Source organism: Pipistrellus kuhlii, unplaced genomic scaffold, assembly GCF_014108245.1.
Source record: "Pipistrellus kuhlii isolate mPipKuh1 unplaced genomic scaffold, mPipKuh1.p scaffold_m20_p_9, whole genome shotgun sequence".
In the NCBI taxonomy this organism is placed as follows: domain Eukaryota; kingdom Metazoa; phylum Chordata; class Mammalia; order Chiroptera; family Vespertilionidae; genus Pipistrellus; species Pipistrellus kuhlii.
Genome location: NW_023425595.1, coordinates 23852294 through 23876114, shown reverse-complemented (window position 1 = coordinate 23876114; position 23821 = coordinate 23852294). Strand labels below are relative to the sequence as shown.

The 23821-nt window shown below is 41.0% G+C and overlaps 1 protein-coding gene and 1 long non-coding RNA gene across 3 annotated transcripts in view; one reads left to right on the top strand and one right to left on the bottom strand.

The window, feature by feature from the left end:
- Positions 1–5865, top strand: part of PDE3B (phosphodiesterase 3B) — a 139094-nt gene extending 133229 nt beyond the window's left edge. For both annotated transcript variants that reach the window (XM_045577930.1, XM_036426140.2), the window contains 2 exons: positions 1447–1699; positions 3667–5865. In XM_045577930.1, coding sequence (XP_045433886.1) covers positions 1447–1699; positions 3667–3875 — 462 coding nt within the window. In that variant the 3' untranslated portion in view covers positions 3876–5865. The remainder of the gene's footprint in view (positions 1–1446; positions 1700–3666) is intronic.
- A 17173-nt stretch (positions 5866–23038) lies between these two features.
- On the bottom strand, positions 23039–23690 carry LOC123651859. Its single transcript, XR_006740832.1, has 2 exons — positions 23500–23690; positions 23039–23267 (listed from the first exon to the last, which is right to left on the bottom strand). It is a non-coding gene; the product is annotated as an uncharacterized LOC123651859 (long non-coding RNA).
- Positions 23691–23821: the final 131 nt, after the last annotated feature.

Below are 23821 nucleotides of genomic sequence, written 5' to 3'. Positions count from 1 at the left end.
TTCATTATTCATATGTCAAAGGAGAAAAATGACACCCTACCATAGAATTGTTATGAAGTTTAATGTACTAATCTGTATGAAAGTTCTAGTTAACCCTCATTAAAACTATTACATTTCCTCTCATTCTAGCTATGCGATTAAACATCTTTGAGATATTATGCAAAATTCTAACCTTACCCATCTTTTTATCATTGTAATTACACTAGCTTTATATTCCTATATCTAAGTGCCGTGAGCTTAGGAAAGCCAAACTTCTAAAAAAAATATATATATATATATTAAACCTATGAAATTGTAGAATCCTGTGGGCAACCTCAGCTGGTTTAAAAACAAACATTCTTTCCTTAGTCATAGAATATTTAAATCACAGGACAGTTCACTGCGACAGTTTCATAAGGACATATGACTCATCTTGCCTGCAGCACTTGTGCATTATGGAGCGTATTCATTCCCCACCAGAACAGACACTGGGAGCCAAACTGTTCACAGTACCATTTGGAGAATGCTCAGCACTGTGCTGAACACTTAATATATTCATATTGCTTTCCATCCTCATAGCAACCCTGTGAAATAGATTTATAAAATTTTACACATGAATTGAACATAGAGCTTGCCCAACACCCTCTAGGTAATAGGTGGCAAAAGCAGATTTTAAAGCTACCGTGTTTCCCCAAAAATAAGACATCCTCCGAAAATAAGACCTATCGCATGGAAAGATAAGACATCCCCTGAAAATAAGACCTAGCACAACTTTGGGAGAAAAAATTAATGTAAGACACTGTCTTATTTTCGGGGAAACAGGGTACATATGTCTGATCTTACAGTACTGTGCTCTCCAGAACCCAAGAGGCTACAGTGACAAGGGTATCTCAGGGCAAGCAATTGGGGCTCTGAGCCCAGAATCCTCACCTCAACCACATTAGCTCTACTTCTTTCTGTTTTACATATTAGGCTTTTTTATTTACATTAATGGGACGGCCATGCCATTACAAAAGGGGAGGGGTGTTGAAATGCATTTGCAAAAGTCACTGTACATTTACAGTACAGCTACAACAAGTGTTCCCACGTACAGTCTCCACCTAGGACAAAGAGAATCTGTATTTGACTCTAAGGAATTTTGCAGGTTGTTAGTAAATTTGCTAACACTTACTCTAAAAAGACGTATTTTTTTCTTCTTGTTAACTGGGTATCAACCATATGAGTTGACTGTTGGAGTGTGAGGGTAAAGTTTTGTTTAGGATTTCTCAAATATTAGAGAAATGCTTACAGTTGAAATGATAGAGTAATAATTAGATTCATTGGCACTTTTTGTAAAAGTCATTTTTATGTAGACTGCTTATTTAAAAAAACAAAACAAAAAAAACACCTTAAAATAATTTAACAGAAAAGTGTAGTAGTTGTTCTCTCAACAGTTAAGAATGTACTTTTCTTTTTAAAATGTTCCAGGGAGATGAAGAAGCAAGCCTTGGTTTGCCCATCAGTCCCTTTATGGATCGTTCTTCTCCTCAACTAGCCAAGCTCCAGGAGTCCTTCATCACCCACATCGTGGGTCCGCTGTGTAACTCCTACGATGCTGCCGGTTTGCTCCCGGGCCAGTGGATGGAAGCAGAAGAGGAGGATGAGACTGAAAGTTGTTCTGATGAGGATGGTGAAGAATTAGATACCGATGATGAAGAAATAGGAGACAATCTGAATCTTAGTAAGAACATAGGGATACTGTTTACTCAATGTTCTTAATGGAAATATCCATTTAATTTGGATTTGGATCTTTGTTTTAAAAGATTCAGTAGCCTTATCCTGGATAACTATGATATATGTGTTCAGGTTGTGAGTTCCTGCTGTGGGCTGGGTACCCATTGCTAATGCTGTCACAGAGACAAGCATCTCTTGAGGCGTTATCCTCTGGCCAGTGCTCCTCAGCAGGCTGTGCCTGTGCATGCATGACTGTCACCGTATCTGGACAGATGGGAGGAGGTGGGTGGGTCCTACTGCCTAGTCCTCCGTTACCACACCCCACCCTTCCTGGCCTGTTATTCTGCCCTTCATATAGACTTTATAAATGGATCAAAACAGCTGGGAAAACTCCTTGGCCGGTTTGGCTCAGTGGATAGAGCAACAGCCTGCAGACTGAAGGGTCTGCATTCGATTCTGGTCAAGGTACATGCCCAAAAGGGGCTCAGCAGGGGACAGCCAATTAATGATTCTCTCTCATCATGGACATTTCTCTCTCTCCTCCTTTCCTCTCTGAAATCGAGATATATAGCAGTTAGCCCTCTCCCTTCCTCTCTGAAATCAATAAAAATATATTTTTTAAAGCAGTTGGGCAAACTGACTTACGAGGAGAACCAAGTTTTGTGGCATTACAGATCTTAATTTTAAAAGTGTAGGGACACCATTTTCTATATACAGCAGAGTATAGATAAAAAATGAAAAACATTTGTTATCTTTGTATCTGTAAATGAAGTCAGTTATTTGCTCTTTAAAATAGAATTAAATATCTAATTACTTTGTTTTCCAAGCATGCTGTAAACAGAACAGATAACTACAAAGAATCCCATCCACCATCACCCCAAAGTTGCCTTAGTATTAGCACAGTGACGAGTAATCTTATAACATTGCCATCTAAGTATCATCTTGGGTAGTTGCTGGCTTCTGAAAGTCTATACCACATGTGTCAAACACAAGGCCCGCGGGCCAAATCCGTCCCCCCAGGCCTTGCAATGTGGCCCGCACCGCGCTGTCATCACTGCACTCTGCTGCGTTTCCATCACAATGACAGTTTATGACTGTTCAGTAAACCATTCGGCCTGCAATTTAGGCTGGATTTTAGATTTTGGCCCCTTCTCTGATTGAGTTCGACACCCCTAGTCTATACTCACCCCAATTTTGTTAATCCTCACCACAGGATATGTTTTCTTTTTTTTTTCTTTTTTTAATTTTTTTGATTAAATTATTATCTTTGTACATATACCATTGTCCTCTCCCCCCCCCCCACCCACCCCCCATAGGATATGTTTTCATTGATTTTTAGAGAAAGGAAAGGAGAGGGAGAAACACTGATTGGTTGCCTCCCGTACACATCCCTATTGGGGATCAAACCCACAATTTAAGTATGTGTCCCCTGACCAGGAAACAAACTTGCAACCTTTTTGGGGGAAGGGAAGGAGGAGGTGCACAGGACAATGCCAACCAACTGAGCCACCTGGCCAGGGCTACTCACCAAAATTTTGATGTGTTTAATACATTAAAAAATCCTTAAAATGTTGGTTTTATCATTTGATATTTCAGTGCCATTTCCCTCCAACACACACACACACACACACACACACACACACACACAAACTTCTTTAATCTCATTTTCTGCTTTATTTATAAAACTATTGTTACATTTTTAAAATTGATTTTTAGAGAGAGAGGGAGAGGGAGATAGAAACATTGATGGGAGAGAAAGCATGGATTGGCAGCTTCCTGCACGCCCCCTACTGGGGGGATCAAGCCACAACCTGGGCATGTGCCCTGACTGGGAATCAAACCAGTAACCTCTTGGTTCAATCTTATTGTGTATTACTATAACACCAGTGCTTATATAGGCACTTAGGTATTTATTGACAGAATGGCTGAAGCATATTGCTATGACTAGAATATCTCTACTTTTTAATTTCACAGAACCACAGGGAAGAAAGGGCAGACGGCAAATATTTTGTCAGCTAATGCATCACCTCACTGAAAACCACAAGATATGGAAGGAGATGATAGAGGAAGAAGAGAAATGTAAAGCTGATGGGAACAAGCTGCAGGTGGAGAATTCTTCCTTACCTCAAGCAGATGAGATTCAGGTGATCGAAGAAGCAGACGAAGAGGGAGATGCAGTCTGAGTGAAACAAAGACGTAATGAAGAGTCCCAAGGGCTGCGCCCGAGGGTTGGAAATCAATGCCTCGAGTTCACTGTGCTGACTTTGGACTGACCGTTCCCACGTGGACGGCCCGTCTTACTGTGAGGGGACCCTGCGGTGCCTGCAGTGTCCCGCTCTTACGCACTTTCACCCCAAACTAGGAAGCTGTCCCTAGAGCTTGGCTTCACCCTACTCATGCCTAAAGCCTTTACTTAATGCCTCACCGGTGTAGGAATACTTTGTCACAATACTGCTCTGTGGGTGGAAAGCACTAACTATTCATGAGGGAGATCTAGAACTAAAAGTTCAAGTAACTTTTACTGCAGTTTCCAAAGTGGCCAGAACGTCTTGCTTTCATTGAAAGTCCAATTCACATTGTATTTTCAGACGTGTCCTTTATGTATTTGAATGTTTTTTGGGGGGGAAAGTCTGTGCCTATTTAAAAAGGAATCCAGTGTCTCCTTTCCAAGGGATCTGTTCAGTGCCATATGCTGTTGAGTGCTATTTACCCAGCGAGACTTACCCACGGAGGACCAAGGGACCTTTGTTATATTTAACAAAATTCACACGCATCAATTTCTGATGCTTTTTACTGTTGTGTATTATTTACTGTGTGTGTTTTATTTCTGTTCTTAGTGTTCAGATTTGGCGTAGAAATCAGAAGTCTGAATTCTAGCCTTTTTGACTTTATATTCCATGGTCAAATTTTGTTTAGGTTTAACAATGAAGGGATTTTATTCTTTAGTCAAAACTGTTCTCATTTTACTCTTGCTCAGGATTAGAATTTTTAAACATTCAATTACTATAACCCCAACACATATTTTCAAAAGAAAAAAAAAAAACTTTTTCCTAGTATCGATACTAACCTTTTACGAAAGGGAGCATTATTTTCTCTTGTCGTAGGAAAAAATGAGACTAATTAGAACCACAGAAAAGATGTGTCTTTTGCCTTAATGTAAACAAAAATAAAATGAGACTATCTTGTCAAAGATAAAGAACAAAAGAAATAGTGTGAGCTCTGGAAGACACATACATTGCATAAGTAATTGGGATATGTACTTATTTTTATATCTTAGGTGCCATGTGTTTAGTTACTGTAAAACTAATGTTCATCTTTCTATTAATTTCTGTTTGCCTCAAGATTACACGAGAGAAATGACTTATGACTACTCAAAACTTCTAGAGCCCAATGCAAGTTGAATTTCTGATATGAAGTAAATGCTAAGAATACTTATGTGATTTTTATATAACAGATCTAAATATTTTAGTAAATCATTTCATGCAAAAGCATACTGCACATTATTAAGATAACTGCAAAGAAAATGGAACATATTTACAATGTTTATAAGCTTGTTAGTTTCTGTTAGGGTCCAGACTTGTACCCTAGCTGTAAAAGTTTTAAAGATATAAAGAGCAGAATAACATGGTAGACTAATATTTCTTATTATTCATGGAGACCATATTATATTTTGGATCGGTTTAGCTTTTGTAGGCATTAAAATCATTAATTTTCCAAGGTAATTCCTTTTAAAAAATGATGTCAGCAGGCAATTTCTTGGTTTTGTTGGTTTTGTAATTGTTGGTTTACCTGAAAGATACCAATTTAAAATCTATGGAACTGTTGGATGTTTTGATCCTGTAGAATATAATTTTTAATGAATCACTAAGCTTTATTTATTAGACATGGTGAGTGCGGAGTGTCTCCTGCCACTTTTGCTTACCATCGCCACCTCATCTGTAAACTGGTCCCACATTCCTAAGTAATAAAATTTAACTAATTTATTGAGTTTGCACTTGTAATATATATATATGTCTTGTGCTTTTCTTTCTCCAGAGTGCATTTTGCATCTCCATATCCCTGCTATTGCAAAGTACATATATTTGTGTAAATTCACATGCAGCATGTATGCATAATGAGACAATCAAATTTCCTTACTTTCTATTTTATTAAAATTTTATATTGGGTTTAGTGTATATTTGTGTTTTCTTAAAAGAAGCATGTTTTTCTATTAAAATACTATGAATTTGATATTCTTTTAACTGCTCGTAGAAATAATCTTGCAGTACTATACTATATGGGCTTACTAACACATTTTTTTTTCATAAAAAAAAAAAAAAAGCCTATCTTTTAATTTCATGATTTCCTGCTAGTCTCACTTATTTTGCTGGTGCTATTCACTTTTCCTACCGATTTTTACAAGAATCCTGGAAATTCTGGCTATTGCATAGATAGTCAGAAATTTCCTCTCTCTAGATTGCATCATCTCTTGGAAGCAAACTTTACAGAAGAGATGAATGTCTTTATTACAGCTGCCAGGCCAATGTGAGCAGATCTAGAGGATGTATGTGGAAAACAATGAACAGTTTCCCAGAGGCAAGTGGCTTTTATGCCGAGTACTGAAGAGTTATGAGTTAGCGTGTAGCTGATAGCTGTGGTGAGAGAGCAACAGCATGAATAGAGGCCAGAAGAGAGAGCACCTCCACATTGGAGGAGCCAAAAGAGATTTACTTAAGGTGGCCGGAACTTAGAATGCAAGAGAGGGAGTGGTAGAGAGAGGGTGGTGAATCAAGGGCCTTATAAGCATGGCATGTCGTTAACCTAAGCAAAAGGGGAAACCATTGAGTTTTAACTGGGAAGAGCCACATTTTATGAGGCTCACTCAACAAACTGTTGAATGGAAGAGTAAGATTAGACATGGTGAGATCCCTGATCTAGACTCAGGACTACATTGAAGTTTGTTAACCACAGGTGGAGTAGCAAGGTTCTAAAAAAAAAAATACTTCAAGAGGAAAAATGACCCCAGATGGGGAGATATGAGATGCATGATGGAAAAGTAAAAGCAAAGAATAAAAAACTTCTTTAAGTAAAGCTATAAACATGTATATGAAATAAAAATATTTTGTGGGACTTAGAGGAAAAAAAAAAAAAAAGAAAAAGTAAAGTTGCTTAAGGATCTTACATAGTTTAGGAAACAGATTAAGATATTCACTGTTAAATATATACTAGTGACTGGTACACGGATTCATGCACATTGAAAAGAAATTATAATAAATATTTTAATATCGCTATCTGCCCTTTCTCATGTATATGAAAATATATAAATTGATTAATAAATGATAACAAAGACATGATATAAAAAGAACAAAAACATGATATATCTTTCATTGATGTTTCTATTCCTCTCCTCTGTAAAAAAAAAATCAATAAATTATATAAAAAGATAAAAACTGATAAATTGATTAAACTTAATCTAACATTGAGGCCAGTGTCAGATGGGGACAAATCAATTCCTGGAATCAGAACAACCTCTCCTCTGCAGATCCTTTTAATACTTAAGCTTTGATTATAGTAGGTCGCAATCTTTTGATAATATATTATAGTACCATTACCCCATTTACTATTAAGATTTCTCAATGGCATGATAATCGTACCTTCTATCAATTCTTATTTATGACACAGCACCAGGATTGGGCCTAAACGGGCAGTCGGACATCCCTTGAAGGGTCCCAGATGGAGAGAATGCAGGCTGGGCTGAGGGACACCCACCAATCCCTGCCCTATGCACAAATTTCATGTACCAGGCCTCTAGTCAAGTATATAACTTCTAAAGTATAAACCAGTAATGGGATAACAACGAACTACTCAATAAAGATGCAATAATAGAAAAACAAACAAACAAAAAAAAAAACCCAGACAAATAGAGGGGGGGGGGGGGGGGGGGGGACACACAAAGTAGAAACAAATTGTAAAATATTGAAACCCACAAGAAATGTAATACTTGCCAGTTCAGTAATAATGACTATCACCAAAACTGGTTTGGCTCAGTGGATAGAGCGTGGGCCTGAAGACTGAAGGGTCCCGGGTTTGATTCCAGTCAAGAGCATATATCTTGGTTGCGGGCACATCCCAAGTAAGAGGGAGAGGGGGGGGGAGAGTTCTGGTCAATGTTTCTCTCTCATCCATGTTTCTGACTCTCTCCCTTCCTCTGTAAAAAATCAATTAAAATACTTTTAAGAAGAAAAGTAAAAATAAAAAAATAATAATAATGACTATCATGGGAGGGGGCCCCCAATGGTAAGATATGTACACATATAATACCTTAATAAAAAAAAAAGTGAAAATAAAAAAATAATAATGACAGCCCAGCTGGCATGACTCAGTGGGTGAATATCAGCCTGTGAAACCAGGTCATCTCATGGCTTGATTCCTAGTCAGAGCACAGGCTTGGATTGGAGTCTCAATCCAGGGATCACGCAAAGGGCAGATGCCCGAGAACCAGGATTCGCTCCCGGGGCGGAGGGGTGTCTGGGCCCAGAGCCCCCTCCCCTGGCAGCGCGGCCATCACACAGGCTGGCCAAACCCATCGGCTGGCCCTTCTGAACGCGGAGCGCGCCAAGGGACGGCCCTCGCCCACCCGCAGGGAGGCGGCGGGCCTGCGGTCAGAAAAAGACCAGACCCGAGTGGATTCTCTCATGGGGACTCAGGGGGTCCCTCGGCCAGAGGCCCTCCGCCCAGGGAAGGTCCGCGGAACCCGGGAAACAAGTTCACCTTAGGAGGCCGGCCCGCCGCCACCGGCGGGGAGAACCTAGCTTTTTTCTCGGGGGGCACTTGCCCACGAGCCCGCCCGCGCCCCACGGTCCCCGGCGCCACGGCCGACCGGTTCTCCGCGCGCCCGCAGTACGAGCGGTTCTCCCGCGGCACCGCCAGGCCACGAAGGCGCTCCCACACCGGGTCCGCAACAGCGGCCACAGGAGGGAGACCGCTGCGGGGCGGAGAGAGACACCGAGGCAGGGCTCATGCAGACTCGGACCCATCGCGATCGCTCACGGCCAGGCCTCCCCCACTCGCAGGGTACGGGCCCGCGCAGGGTACGGGCCGGCGCGGGGGTACGAGCCCGCGCGGGTGTACGGGGAGGCGCGAGGATACGGGCCGGCGCGGGGGTACACGGAGGTACGGGCGGTGCAGGGTAGGGGGCGGTGTACCTCTCCAATCCGGTCAGATTCCCCGGCTCCTTCGTGCAGCGACCACAGCGGCTCCGGAACGGGAAACCACGCCATCAGCTCGGGGCGCCCCCCCACATACCCCCCCATCCCCCCACCCCCCGCGGCCAAGGCGAACACAGCGTCCGCCGCCCGGATGCCCAGGAGGGGCCGCTGCAGAGGGTCCGCAGCATCAGGACCGTGAGAACGAGGTCGGAATGGCTTCCGCCCCCCGCCCCCCTCCCGGCCGATCAGCGCCTTCGGACAGAGGGGAGCGGAGGGGGGCCGCGGGCAGAGCGAGAGGCAAGGTCCCCTTCGTCCCTCCCCAGCGGCTCAGGCCGGGCCCGGGAGAGCGTGACGTCACACGGACAGCAGGTGACGCGAACCACAGCCTGGGCGGCCAGAAGGGGAGAAGGCGAGAGGAGGCCGCCACCGGCCCGCACTGCGGCCTCGCCAGGGAACCCTCCTCTCGGGCCGAGCGGCGCGGCGCGCGACCCCAACACGCACAGCCGGCGCGCAGGCCCAGGGCAGTCAGGCTTCGGGTCGCGGCCGAAAAGCCCCCGGGAATTGTGTCCATTCACCCCATATCCACACGTACCTTGTGCTCAAAAATGCCAGCTCCAGACAAAACACGGTTGGTTCCCGGTGATGGAACATCTGTCAGATCCCAAGTGACCCACGATGACGCACGGCAGCGGGCGGGTTCCCTGCGCGGCCCAAGAGGCAAAATACGCGTCTCGCGCTGCTCCGCGGGGTCCCGGCTGCCCGCCCTGCGCCACGCAGATGCCTCCAGTCAGGGGCTGAGAAAAATTCCCTGAACGATTAAGGTGACCAGACGTCCCGCTTTTGGCGGCACAGTCCCGATTTTTAACTATTTGTCGCGCGACCCGCGGCGTTTTAAAAACGCCGAAACCGGTTTGGCTCAGCGGTAGATCGCCGGCCTGCGGACTGAAGGGTCCCAGGTTCGATTCTGGTCAAGGGCATGTACCTGGGTTGCGGGCACATCCCCAGTTAGGGGTGTGCAGGATGCAGCTGATCGATGTTTCTCTCTCATCGATGTTTCTAGCTCTCTCTCTCTCTCTTCCTCTCTGTAAAAAATCAATAAAATACATATATTTTTTAAAAAGTCCCGATTTTAAATCGGGCCGAGTGAGGAAGGTTTCCCCGCGGCCCAGTGATCCCCAATTTCAGCAGCTTTCCTCCAAGACCACCCTCCTGGTCCTGTGCGCCATTGGGGGTCCACCCACATTTTGCGTACACGCCCCCTCCACCCTGTCACCGCAGACTCTCTGTCTGTACCCCAAGGATCACACCCTGTCTGTACCCCAAAGACTGGTCTGTGCCAAGCGGGGATTTATTCGTTGGGGTGGGCCGTCGCGCTCGTGAAGAAAGGATTCTGTGGGCCGGACCGTCCCTGTGCTGACTGGCTCCTGGAGGGTAGACCCCACAAGCATTCCCAAGAGGAATCATCTTGCGTCTGGGACATACCTTTTTTCGTCTCATCCGATAATCCCTGCTGCGCGTTGGCCTTCCACCGCCTTCTCTCCGCGCATCGCTGCTCCCTACCCCGACCGCCGACAGCCGCGCTGAGCCCCGCCGCCGCGCCGCGCCGCACCGCGCGTGTGCCCTCACGCCCTCACTCTCAGATGCGGACCGGGTGGGGGTGCCAGGCTTTGCTGACCAGATAAGAGGGAGGGATCGGACACCGCCTAGTGGCCATGACCCATTCACAGGTCGGCCTCTTTCTATGGCAGTCCCTCCGCCTACCATGGTGACCACGGGATGGAGAATCAGGGTTTGTTTTTGGAGAAGGAGTTTGAGAAACGCCTACCACGCAAATTTCCCACCATCAACCGGGAGGTAATGACTAAAACTTGCAAGACCCTTTTATTGGAAGGAGTCCACTTTTTATTATTTTTTAAAATATATTTTTACTGATTTTTTACAGAGAGGAAGAGAGAGGGATAGAGAGTTAGAAACATCGATGAGAGAATCATCGATCATCCCCGCAACCAAGGCACATGCCCTTGACCAGAATCGAACCTGGGACCTTTCAGTCCTCAAGCCTATGTCTATCCACTGAGCCAAACCGGTTTTGGCGGAAGGAGTCCACTTTAAATCAACATCATGCTTCCTGATTTGAACCTACATTCTATGGCTAGAGGTGAAATTCTCACACCTGCACAAGAGGGACCAAAGTGAAAGCATTTATCAAGAAAGTTTTCATTAACCAAGAACTAAAGTCAGAGGTTCCAAGATAATCGGATATCCTCATAGCTTAAGGTGACCAGATGTCCCTTTTGGCGGGACAGCCCCAATTTTTAACAATTTGTCCTGTGTCCCGTGGCGTTTTTAAAAAGTCCCGATTTTTGGAAAGAATGCACGACAAGCTAGGGAACGGCGGGAGAACGGGAAGGGAATATACGGTTTTCGGAGGTAATGTGGCTATTTAGCCAGGATAGGACTTTTATATTATTTTTATTAATGTTATAATGTTAAACTTTAATAATAACAAATAATTGTTGAGAACGGATTATTGAGAACTGCTTATCAAAGTTCGCATTGTTGATCAGTTGTTAGAATTCATCCACCATTGTTTGGACTTAATGAACAATGGCATTTTGGGGGATTGGCAATTGTAACTGTCTCTCAGACAATATACATCGTACTGAGTGCTAACAAGCTAGTTAAACAAGTGATGTCATTACAAATCAGCTACTCAGATAATTTAGGTAAGTTATTTATTTCATAAATACATAATTTATTTTATTTTATTTTTTTAAAATATATTTTATTGATTTTTTTTGCCCCCTTCCCTCCCTCCCACACATCCCCTCCCTCCCCAGAGTTTTGTGTCCATTGGTTGTACATATATGCATATATAAAAGTCCTTCGGTTGATCTATTATCTCCCTCAGATCTTCCTCCCCTCCCCGCTGTAATTTGACAGTCTACTTGTTGATATACTGTCTCTATATCTATCTTTTGGTTCATCAGTTTATAATGCTCTTTATTATCCACAAATGAGTGAGGTCGTTAATTTAGCAGACAGTACTCATATTTTTATATTTTACAGTGATGGCAAAAAGTCTAGTGCCAGCCTTGAAAGTGACACGACTATACATAATTTTTATTTATTATATTTGTAAATTGTACTTATGTTGAAATTTAAAAAAAATATATTACAATACTATTTTTGCATTATATTAAAATTTTTGTTGCTCCATATAGGCCAAATTTTTAATCAAGAACACCCCCCTTTTCCGGTCAATGGTGTCCCGCTTTACAATGTTAAAATATGGTCACCTTATCACAGTTCAGACCATAAAGGATGCCCACTGGCTTAATGTCATGACCCAAGGGCCAGCAACTGGGAACCAAAATCTGAACCCCACTGCAATGGGGATTAGGAATTGCAACTATTCCCCATGAAGGAGGATTTCCCAGTAAGTCTGGGACATAAAAAGCAAACAAACAAAAAAACTAAAACACTTGAAAACAATATGCTTAATAGATTTAAGAAATTGCTCTTAAATAATACCAGGTCAAAAAAAGAAAACTCATAATAGGAATTTAAACATGAATAGAAATAAATTATAATGAAAACATCTATACTAACTTCCAAAACATATAAGATGCAGTGAAAATGGCATTAAATGTTTATATTAGAAAAAAAGGCTAACAGATTAATAACAAAGTATGCAATTTAAGTTAGAAAAAGAATGTAGATACACCATGAAGGAGAAAATTTTATATCTCAAGAGACACAGAAAAAGCATTTGACAAAATTAATAGATATTTACGATTAAAATTCACAACAAAATGGGTATATAGTGAACATACCTCAACATAAAAAAGGCCATATGACAAGCCCACAGCTAGCATTGTACTAAACAGTGAAAAATTAACGCTTTCTCTGAAAACCAGGAATAAGACACAAGTGCCCACTCTCACCACTTACATTCAACATAGTATGAGCAATCCTAGAGAGCAACTAGAAAAGAAATAAAAGGCAACCAAAATCGGGAAGGAAGTAAAACTCTTCACTATTGTAGATGACATATTATATATTAGAAAACTCAAAAGACTCCACCAAAAACAAAAAAACAAAATTGAATTCAGTGAAGTTGATGGTTATAAAATCAGTATACACAAATCTGTTACATTTCTTCACATTAATATAATAATAAAGCAGCAGAAAGACAAATTGAAAAAAACACACGCACAATCCTATAAAATATGTAGAAATAAATTTAACCGAGGAAATAAAAGAACTGTAAACTGTAAGACATTGATAAAATTTGAAAACACATAGTAACAATATGCCATGATCATGGATTGAAGAATACTGTTTAAAAACCTATATTATCCAAAGCAATCTACAGATTCAATGCAATGCTTATCAAAATTCCACTGGCATTTTTCACAAAAAATAGAACAATCCTAAATTCTTTATAGAACCATGTAACACCCTCAAATAGCCAAAACAATCTTGAGAATGAAGAACAAAGCTAGAGGCATCATGCTTCCTGATTTCAATCTACATTACAAAGCTACAGTAATCCAAATGGTATGGTATTAGCATAAAACCAGAGAAATAGATCAATGGAACAGAATAGAAAGTCCAGAAACAAACCCATGCATATATGGTTAATTAATTTATGACAAAGGAACCAAGAAAACAATGAAGGAAAGACAGTTGTTTTAATAAATGGTACTGTAAAAAGTGGACAGACATCTGAAAAAGAACTAAATTAGACCACTATCTTAAACCATACACAAAATTAACTCAAAATGAATTAAAGACTTGAATGTAAGATCGGAAACCATAAAACTAGAAGGAAAAAGCGGCAAGCTCCTTGACATTGATTTCGGCGATGATATTTTGGATTTGACATCAAAAGCAAAGGCAACAACATCAAAACCAAACAAGTGGAATTACATAAAACTAAAAAGCTTTTGCACAGCAAAAATAGCCATCAACAAAATGGAAAAATAACCTGTCAAATAGGAGAAAATACAAGGTGTCCCAAAAAAATGTATATACACTTTAACAACTAGTGGCTCAATTAATGGTTCTTTTCATATTTAATCTATTGGCATTATTACGATTATTCAAAATGTGTATACATTTTTGGGACACCCTATATTTGTAAATCATCTATTAGGTGTTAATATCCAAAACATATAAGGAACTCATACAACTCAATGACAAAAAAAATCTATTTAAAAAATATACTGAGTGAGAATCTGAAGACATTTTCCCAAAGAAGACATACAGGTGGCCGACAGCGGCACTAAATTAATGGTGCTCAACATCACTAATCAGGGAAAGGCAAAGCAAACCCACAGTGAGATATCACTCTTACCTGGTAGAATGGCTATTATAAAAAACACAAGAAATAACACGTTTTAACAATAAAGTAGAGAAAAAGGCACTCTTGCACACTTGCTGGGAATGTAAATTGGTGCAGCCACTACGGAAAAATAGTACAAAGTTTACTCAATAACAGAACTCATGTCATATAACAATTCCACAGGACGAGGCCCAACCAACAGAGCTACCACAATGCAATGCTTATCAAAACCTGTCAAGGTTAAGGAAAGCTTTGAAAGATAATATTCACAGTTACTTTCTTCAGGAAGATGTGTTAAGTGGGGATTTGGTTACTAAAGCTTTGTCTTTGTCTATATTCCTTTAAAGGCTGTTTCAATATTACCAACTGGAATGAAGACAGAATATCCAGAGATATAAAATAAAATAAAAATCCACCATTAAGAAAATGAAATTCAAGAGTAAATATGATTCCTAGTATTTAAGTTCAAGCAACTGCTTTCAGTTAAGCATAAATGGGGAAGGACTGGTTTAATAAGGCCTCTAATGATAAAAGCCCTGAGAACTACTGTCAATTACCCATAAGCATGTTTCTCTTGTTTTAAAAACTGCAAAGGGTATCTTAAATTGCATTTTTCAAAATATGCTGTCTGTAAACACCCCGTTTTGTCATAGCCAGAGCATATGTTCTAAAAGGAACCTTGGTAAATTAGAGATCCACAGAAGTGATCAGAACCAAGGTACATATAATAAAAAACCGAGGGTATTTAACCTGCAAAGATTCACAGGAGAACCTAAGTAAGTTGTTTCTGAATGTTTAAAATGGGGGCCACATATTTAAATCCCTATGAGACGAGAAAAATTAATGATGTGGCATAATGCATATGTGCAGATCATATGCCACAACTCAGCTTCAATTGTTTGCCATTCAAAATGCCAGCCCAGCATCAACAGAACTTCACGTTTTTAACAGATTATACGATTTCTAAAAGAAATCTCAATTTTAAAATCTTAAGTTTCAGTTTTAAAATCAAACCTAAGGGTTTTAGAACCAACTCCAACGTGGGAGTGTAGTCCCCCCACACCAGCGACACGCAATTCTCCGACACCACCAACTTTCAGCTCAGTTCTGACACTATTGACCACAGATGGCAAATTCCACAGCGGAGGGGCTCAGGCCTTCAGACTGCTGTGACTCAGATGCCAATTACGACCCAGAGCTAGACTGGAGATTCTCATGACTCCCTTCTTAAACTTCGGTGCCAGTTGGAAGTTCTGGTTATTTCTGAGCGACTAACTATAAACCAGAGATTTCCAAAGTCCCTTCCTAGGGTTCGAGTAATTTGCCAGCATGGCTTCAGGAAACGTTCACTCACTAGGCCACCGGTTAATTACGGAGGATATTGAAGGATACGAACCAACTGGAGGATGAAGACACAGGCAGTATCCTGAACGGAAGAAATCTGTCCTCGGAGAGTTTAGGGATGGGTTCCGCAGACAAACCTCCTCCTTTGTGGGGTTTCATTGCACAGGCCTCTCAGACTAACTCATTGGCTACTTGGTGACTGGTTCAACCTGCAGCCAATTTTCCCTCCCCGGAAAACGGGGGGTGGGACTGAAAGGTCTAACCATTTATTGTGGATTGGTTCCCCAGACAACTACCTCATCTTCAGGTGCTTTCCCGAAATCATCGTATTAACTCACACCCAGCTGTGGCCGGAAGGGGCTTGATTTGAATAACAAGACACCGATTTCACCTTTATGGCTCTGAAGCAGTTTTTCAGGAATTGAGATCAAAAGACCAAATATTATAACAAAAAATGCTCCCATTGCTCTTATCATTCAGGGAATTGGGTACTGAGTCAGGAACTGTGGATGAAGAGTAAACATAACGAAAAATATATTTGGGGTTATCTGAATAACCAAATACCTCAATATATATTTGTTATAAATCACAATATTGCAAACCTTTTTTTTTTATGTCTTCTTCTTTTTTTAAAATATACTTTGTTGATATTTTACAGAGAGGAAGGGAGAGTTAGAGAGATAGTTAGAAACATCAATGAGAGAGAATCATCGATCAGCTGCCTCTTGCACACCCCCTACTGGGGATGTGCCCACAACCAAGGTACATGCCTTTGACCGGAATCAAACCTAGGACCTTTCAGTTCACAGGCTGATGCTCTATCCACTGAGCCAAACCAGTTTCGGCAAACCTTTTCTTAATCATCACTACATACAATATTGAAAAGTAGTCATTGTTCTTCATTGAGTACAGAAGCTCATTTGCTTTAGAAGATCATTTATAAGTAGAATATTTTTACCTTAAAAAATGAGTACAGCCAAAACCGGTTTGGCTCAGTGGATAGAGCGTCGGCCTGCAGACTGAAAGGTCCCAGGTTCGATTCCGGTCAAGGGCATGTACCTTGGTTGCGGGCACATCCCCAGTAGGGGGTGTGCAAGAGGCAGCTGATCAATGATTCTCTCTCATTGGTGTTTCTGGCTCTCTGTCCCTCTCTCTTCCGCTCTGTGAAAAAGCAATAAAATATTTATTTTTTTAAAAATGAGTACAAACAGCCCTACCTGGTTTGACTCAGTGGTTAGTATGTTGGCCCTTGGATTGAAAGGTCTCAGGTTTGATTCCTGGTCAAGGGCACGTACATCAGTTGCAGGCTGGATCTCAGGTCTGGTCCGGGTGTGTGTGAGAGGCAACCAATCCATGTGTCTCTCTCACATAGATGTTTCTCCCCCTCCCTCCCACACTCTCTAAAAATCAATGGAAAAAATATCCTCAAGTAAGGATTGTGAAAGAAAAGAGACACATGCTAACCTGACAAGCTCAGGGAAAGCCTGTGTGGCAGTCTTGCAAACCCAGAGACCTAAGATAACCAAGATGGTTTGAAAATTAAGTATCTAACAGGTTATAGTAGGTAGTCATGTCCCAGATATTTCACCCGACAAAGATCAACTTTGATCTTTTACTGAGTCCATCTGCCTTCCAGCATCTGAGATGATATATCTGTGAGATGTCTGGGTAACTTGTAACTTCCTTTTACCCCGGACCCCTCAGGACACAACAAATGGCCTTGAGACATTCCCTCATTGTTATTGTTATCAAGTTGTCAACTGTTAATTACGTTAGAGTATCCTATATCCATCTCTGTAAAAGAAGCTCAAGTCCATCATTTTACCTTTTACGCTATCCCAGAGGCCCCCACCCCTCTTCGCTTTGTCCCACCTCCCTAATCTATCACCAATGAATGTCACGTAACTAACCTAAGTCCCTTTCTTTTGATTGCAATGTATAAATACAGAAATGTAACTCGCCATTGTCCGGAGCATTATCTCAATCCGTTAAGGTTCTGGTTCCCGACATATGTAGACAGTAAGGCTCAAATAAACTCACAAAAAATTCTTTACAGGTTTCAATGTGTTTTTTTTTTCTTTCCTTAACAGGATTAACAAAAACAAACAAACAAAAAAAACAAGTAAAATTTTTAATGTGTTTGTGAAATATACATTATGAATATGAAACAAACAAAAAAAGGAGGTAAGTAGGGGCGGGACCACGGGAAGGGAAAGTAAAACGCAAAAACCCAACTAGGTGGAGTTACTAAGATACCCCAATTATCAATAGATGGGGAAGGAAGGGTGCACGGGAGAAGAATGAACTTTAAAATGTATGGCTATTGCTTACACTGGCAGCTTGCAGATAACCACTCAGGAACAAACAAACATATACATAAAAAAGTGGCTTCCTCTCTCCCCTTCCCAATCACAGAGCACAATGGAAACCTGGAATTCCTGTGGTGAGGAAGCACTTCCCGAGCCCACTGCCCAGGTGGCTTAAGGACTTTAATTAGGTTGGATGTACTCAATGAATTTTGCTCCCGCTAACTGTTTTTGTCTGCAACTTTATTCTTCTATTTCGGTGAGACAATGAACTTGGACTCAGATATTCACATTTTGGTTTCATATATACAAAAATAGACACAGCAAAATAAAATATTATAAAGTAAATACCATTATACAGCAAACAGGGCTTTCTCCCAGAAGTCCTCACACCCCTCTTCCCAACCCCTCCTTCCTGCCTGCTTCAAACAACCACTCACCTGATTTCTATTTGACTGAAATGAAGATTGTTAAGGGCTGTATGTAATTTTATACATTAAGTGTTTTCTTTCAGCATTTAAAGAGAGATCATGGTGTCTTCCGGCTTGCCATTGTCTCTATTGTGAAGTTAGTCTTGTTGCTAGAGGGATTTTCTTCCTGTTTATCCTGTATGGCATTCATTGGGCTTCTTTCAAACCATCTTTTTAAAAAAATATATATATTTTATTGATTTTTAACAGAGAGGAAGGGAGAAGGATAGAGTTAGAAACATCAATGAGAGAGAATCATCGATCAGCTGTCTCCTGCACACTCCCTACCGGGGGATATGCCCGCAACCAAAGTAAATGCCCTTGACCAGAATCGAACCTGGGACCTTTCAGTCTGGTGTCTTTCATTAGTTTTGGAAAATTTTGTATTAGATTTGTGGACGAAAGGAGCCACATGCCAACCTGACAAGCTCAGGAAAGGCCTGCGTGGCAGTCCTGCAAACTCAGAGACCTAAAATTGAGAGGGCAGGGCGGAGCGAGGCTAACTCCTGACTCCATTTTGTACTGTGGGGCAGGGCGGAGCTATCCTCCATTTTGTGTAACTGGACCCTAGCCCTCACCCAACCAATCAGGGTCAGCCAAAGCAGTGACATCACCACACCTATAAAACCCCTTGACTTATAGAAGTTCAGTCTCTCGTCCGCCATGCTGTCAGGTGAGTGGGACAGAGCCCATGCTAGCATGGAAGAAGCTCTTTTGTTTGTTGCATCAGACTCAGCTCCCTGGTGGTCTTTGGGGATCACGAAGTCTGGGCATAACATTGTAAACACAAAAGATGGTTTGAGCCAAGACCGGTTTGGCTCATTGGATAGAGAGTTAGCCTGCGGACTGAAAGGTCCCAGGTTCGATTCTGGTCAAGGGCGTGTACTTTGGTTGCGGGCATATCCCCCAGTAGGGAGTGTGCAGGAGGCAGCTGATCGATGATTCTCTCTCATCAATGTTTCTAACTCTATCCTTCTCCCTTCCTCTCTGTTAAAAATCAATAATATATATATATATATATATATATATCTTTTTAAAAAAAGATTGTTTGAAAATTAAATATTTAACTACAAACAGGTTATAGTGGGTAGTCATGTCCTAGGCTGATATTTTCCCTGACAAAGCTCAACTTAGATCTTTACAGAGCCCATTAGCCTTCTTGTCTCTAAGATAACATTATCTGTGAGATGTCTGGTTAACTTGTAACTTCCCTTTTTCTGGAGCTCCTGGGGTGGGCACCAGGACAGATGCCTCAAATTCCTTTATTATGTTAATTGTTCCTGTACCCACCTAAGTATGTGTCCATTTTACTTTTTATCCAATCCCAGTGGTTTCCCAACTTTGCTTTCTCCGACCTCTCTGGTCTGTCACCAGTGGATTTCTTGTAACCCACCTATGTCCCTTTCCTTTGATTGCAATGTATAAATACAGATGTAACCCGCCATTCTCTGGAGAATTATCTCCCTTCATTGAGGTTCTGCTTTCCAGCATATGTTGACAGTTTGGCTCAAATAAACTCACAAAATTCTTTACAGGTTTCAATGTTGTTGTTGTTTTTTTTCGTTAACAGCTTTTCAAATATTACTCTGTCCAATTCTTTCTCTTCTCCTGCTCTGGGTTTCAAGTACACAAGTTAGATATTAACATTATATCCCATATGTCTCTTACGCTGTTTTTTTATTTTTATTTTCTATCCTTTTACCTCTCTGTACTTAATTCTAGGCGGTTTCTTCACAACATTTCAGCTATGTCCTGTCTGCTATAAAATCCATCCACTAAGTCCTTGAATTTATTGGTCAGTTTTAAAATTTATGCTTGATTTTCTTTTATAGTTTTTAATTAAAAAAAAATTTTTTTTACGAATTTATCTTAAACATGTTAGGTTTCCTAGAAGCAGAGCCTGGGCTTGGAATTCTTGTGAAACTGCTATTGTCAGGGGCAGAAATGAAATATTGGGGACCAGCTACAATTATAAGAAATATGAAACAGAATCTTCTCCAGCTCTTACATGACTCATTAATCTCTCTTAAAAAGCAAACAAACAAAACGGGGGGGGGGGGGGGGGGGGAGAAGGAAAAATGAATCATGCTCTGTTAACTGTGATGGTTCTGTTCTGATTAGAGAAAGCACTTTCTAACCTGGCTGAGAGGTGTATGTCCTGGGACTGGGGAGCTAACATCCGAATGCAATGGACAGATTTACAGCCTCAAGGCTGAAACAATCTGGTCCCAGGGGCACCCACTCTTTATAGCCCCCAATCCCTATTGCCTGTAATCTGGTCCTGGGGTGTCCAGAGGCACCTGCTCTGTGCAATCCCCTTCTTCCCACAAGCCTGCATGACTTATAACCTTTAATAATATTATACTGTGCCTACTTTCCCATGCTTGTAATTTCTACTTTCCCACATAATCTTTGTCCTTCTACCAAATATAAGCAGCTGGCTTATGGAGAGAGGTGGAGGAGAAGATTTTTGTGGATCTATCAAAAACTGTGCTCTCCTATACTGCCAGCAGTATTGGAATAAACGCTCATATATGATTCAACCCCGTCTCTGCTTAATTGGCTCAAGCAGTGACAGGCAGCCTGAACCCCTGGTTGTCCGGTTATCCTATTATTGAAGAAAGCTCTTAGATGAAACTCTGACGGGCAGGAGGGAGAAATAGAATAGTGGAGACCAGCTATAGTTGTAAGAAATATTAATCATGCTGTTAAACGTGATGTTTCAGTTCTGATTAAAAAAGCATATTTTGCCGAGACCGGTTTGGCTCAATGGATAGAGCGTTGGCTTGGGGACTGAAAGGTCCCTGGTTCGATTCTGGTCAAGGGCTTGTACCTTGGTTGGGGGCACATCCCCAGTGGGGGGTGTGCAGGAGGCGGCTGATCGATGACTCTCTCTCATCGATGTTTCTAACTCTCTTATCTCTCTCCCTTCCTCTCTGTACAAAATCAATAAAATATTTTTTTTAAAAAAAGCATATTTTAACCTGGATGGGAGTTGTACACCCCAGGGGATCTGGGAGTCAAGCTTGAATGTGGTCCATTCCTATGAAAGAACAGCTTATCATCATGGAAAGGTTAACAATCTAGTTGCAGAAAGGAAGCAATGGGGTGTGCCTGCCCTTTGCCTGTAATCTGTAACTATTACATCCATTTTCATTTATTTTGCCTTATTCCTTTTGTATATTCATTTTTTGTTCCCTTTGCCTACTTCCCCATGTAATTTTTGTCCTTCTACCCCATATAAAAAGCTGGCTTATGGTAGGGGAGAGAGATTTTCATGGATGACCTGCTACTCTGTAAAACATCAATTAAATATATTTTTAAAAAAAGATATATTTGAGGCCTTGGATTTTCATTTTTCTCCAAAGAGGATCTGATTGCCTCTGGCAAGCTGCTGGGAATCTTGAATCACCTTAATCCAGCCAGGGGCTAAGGTGATTCAGAGCTTAGCTTCAGTGCCCCTGAAGCCCATTTTTTCCACTTACTTTGAAGTATACCTTTTTTAAAAAAACTTATTTTTAAAAATAGATTTCAGAGAGGAAAGGAGAGGGAAGAGAGAGAGAAATATCAATGATGAGAGGGAATCATTGATTTGTTGCCTCCTGCAAGCCCCCTACTGGGGATCGAACCCTCAACCAGGGCATGTGCCCTTGACGAGAATCGAACCCAGGACCTTTGGGTCCACAGGCCAACACTCTATCCACTGAGAAAAACCAGCTAGGGCTGATATATAGCTTTTTAGAGTCCCTTGGTAGTCTATATTCTCCCATTTTTTTAGCCTCCCGCTCTGTAAGTCTATCAAAAACTCTGCTTTACTCTATCTGCCTCTCAGTTGTTTCTTTCAGATTTGGTTCACAACTCTGGAAGAAAAGTGTGGCATTCCACCTTTCCTCCTTCGTTTAGATCTTGGCCCTGTAATTCTTCATTACCTGGTGTTATGAGCTTAGTAACGGCCCCCGCCCTCCCTTCATATATTGAAGACCTAACCCTTAGTATCTCAGAATGTGGCTTGCCTTGGAAGACAGGTACTTTAAAAAGTTAATTAAGTTAAAATAAGTCCATTGTGAGAGTTCTAATAAAATCTGGTGTCTGGTGTCTTTATAAGAGGTAATTTGGTATGCATGCTAGATATTTTCTTGTGTCTCTGTGCATAAATAAGATTGACATATATTCCTTTCTGTATATAGGTAATGCATTTGGCATCGAAATCATACTAGGATTAAAAATCAGTTGGGCAGATGTCATTTCCTATTCTCTAAAAATGTATAGGATTTTCATTAAAACTAGAATGTTCTTGGTTAATACTGTCTTAAAGTATGAATTAAATTTGCTATATATTTATATATATATATATAACTGCAGGTGTCAGTTTTGGAAAGCTGGAGAATCTTAAGACAGTATTTTATACAAGCTGCACATTAAAATCACTTGGGACCTTTAAATGATTCCAATTTAATCTTGGTATTAATTAGTAAAAATTTTATTTTAATTTTTAAGAATATATGTTTAAATTGTTGTGGCTTTAATTTTATTTATGTATTATATATTTAATGCATATTTTATTATTACATATAAATGAATATAATTATTGTTACATAAACAAAATTTTAATTAATGGAAATCAAACACACTAAGATGTCACATCTACCCTTTTCTCTCTGTCTCTTAGAAATCACTATTTTCATTATGTTCACATTAATCTAGCCAGTGCTTTTTATTCAAATACAAGTGCATAGTGCATGTTTATACACGTAATACATTGTTATTTCCCACATCATACAAAAAGGGAACATGTTTTAACAGAAGTCACTGTCTGTGCATTTACTCCAAGGTTGCAACTATTCATGGGCCAAGTTATGAGAACATGAACTCTAGAGCATGAATCTTAGTATCTTAAGCAACAACTTAAGATTTGCACCTTTGCCGAAACCAGTTTGGCTCAGTGGATAGAGCGTCGATCTGCGGACTGAAAGGTCCCATGTTCCATTCCGGTCAAGGGCATGTACATTAGTTGCGGGCACATCCCCAGTCGGGGGTGTGCAGGAGCCAGCTGGTCGATGATTCTCTCTCTTTGACGTTTCTGACTCTATCCCTCTCCCTTCCTCTCTGTAAAAAATTAATAAAATATATTTTAAAAAATAGATTTGCACCTTTGTTTTCCTCAAGAGATAATTTTACCTTAGAAGTTATAAAAGCTTGAAAAATCAAATCTGTGTGGCTTGGCCAATGTGGCTCAGTGGTTGAGCATTGACCTATGAACCAGGAGGTCACAGTTCGATTCCCTGTCAGGGCACATGCCCAATGTGTGGCCTTGATCTCCAGTAGAGGGCATCCATCGATGATTCTCATTGATGTTTCTCTCATGCGCTCTCTCTCTCCCTCTCCCCTCCTCTCTGAAATCAATAAAAACATTTTGTTAAAAAGAATCTCATAATCTGCATTATAAAAAATAAATTGAAATAAAGACATATC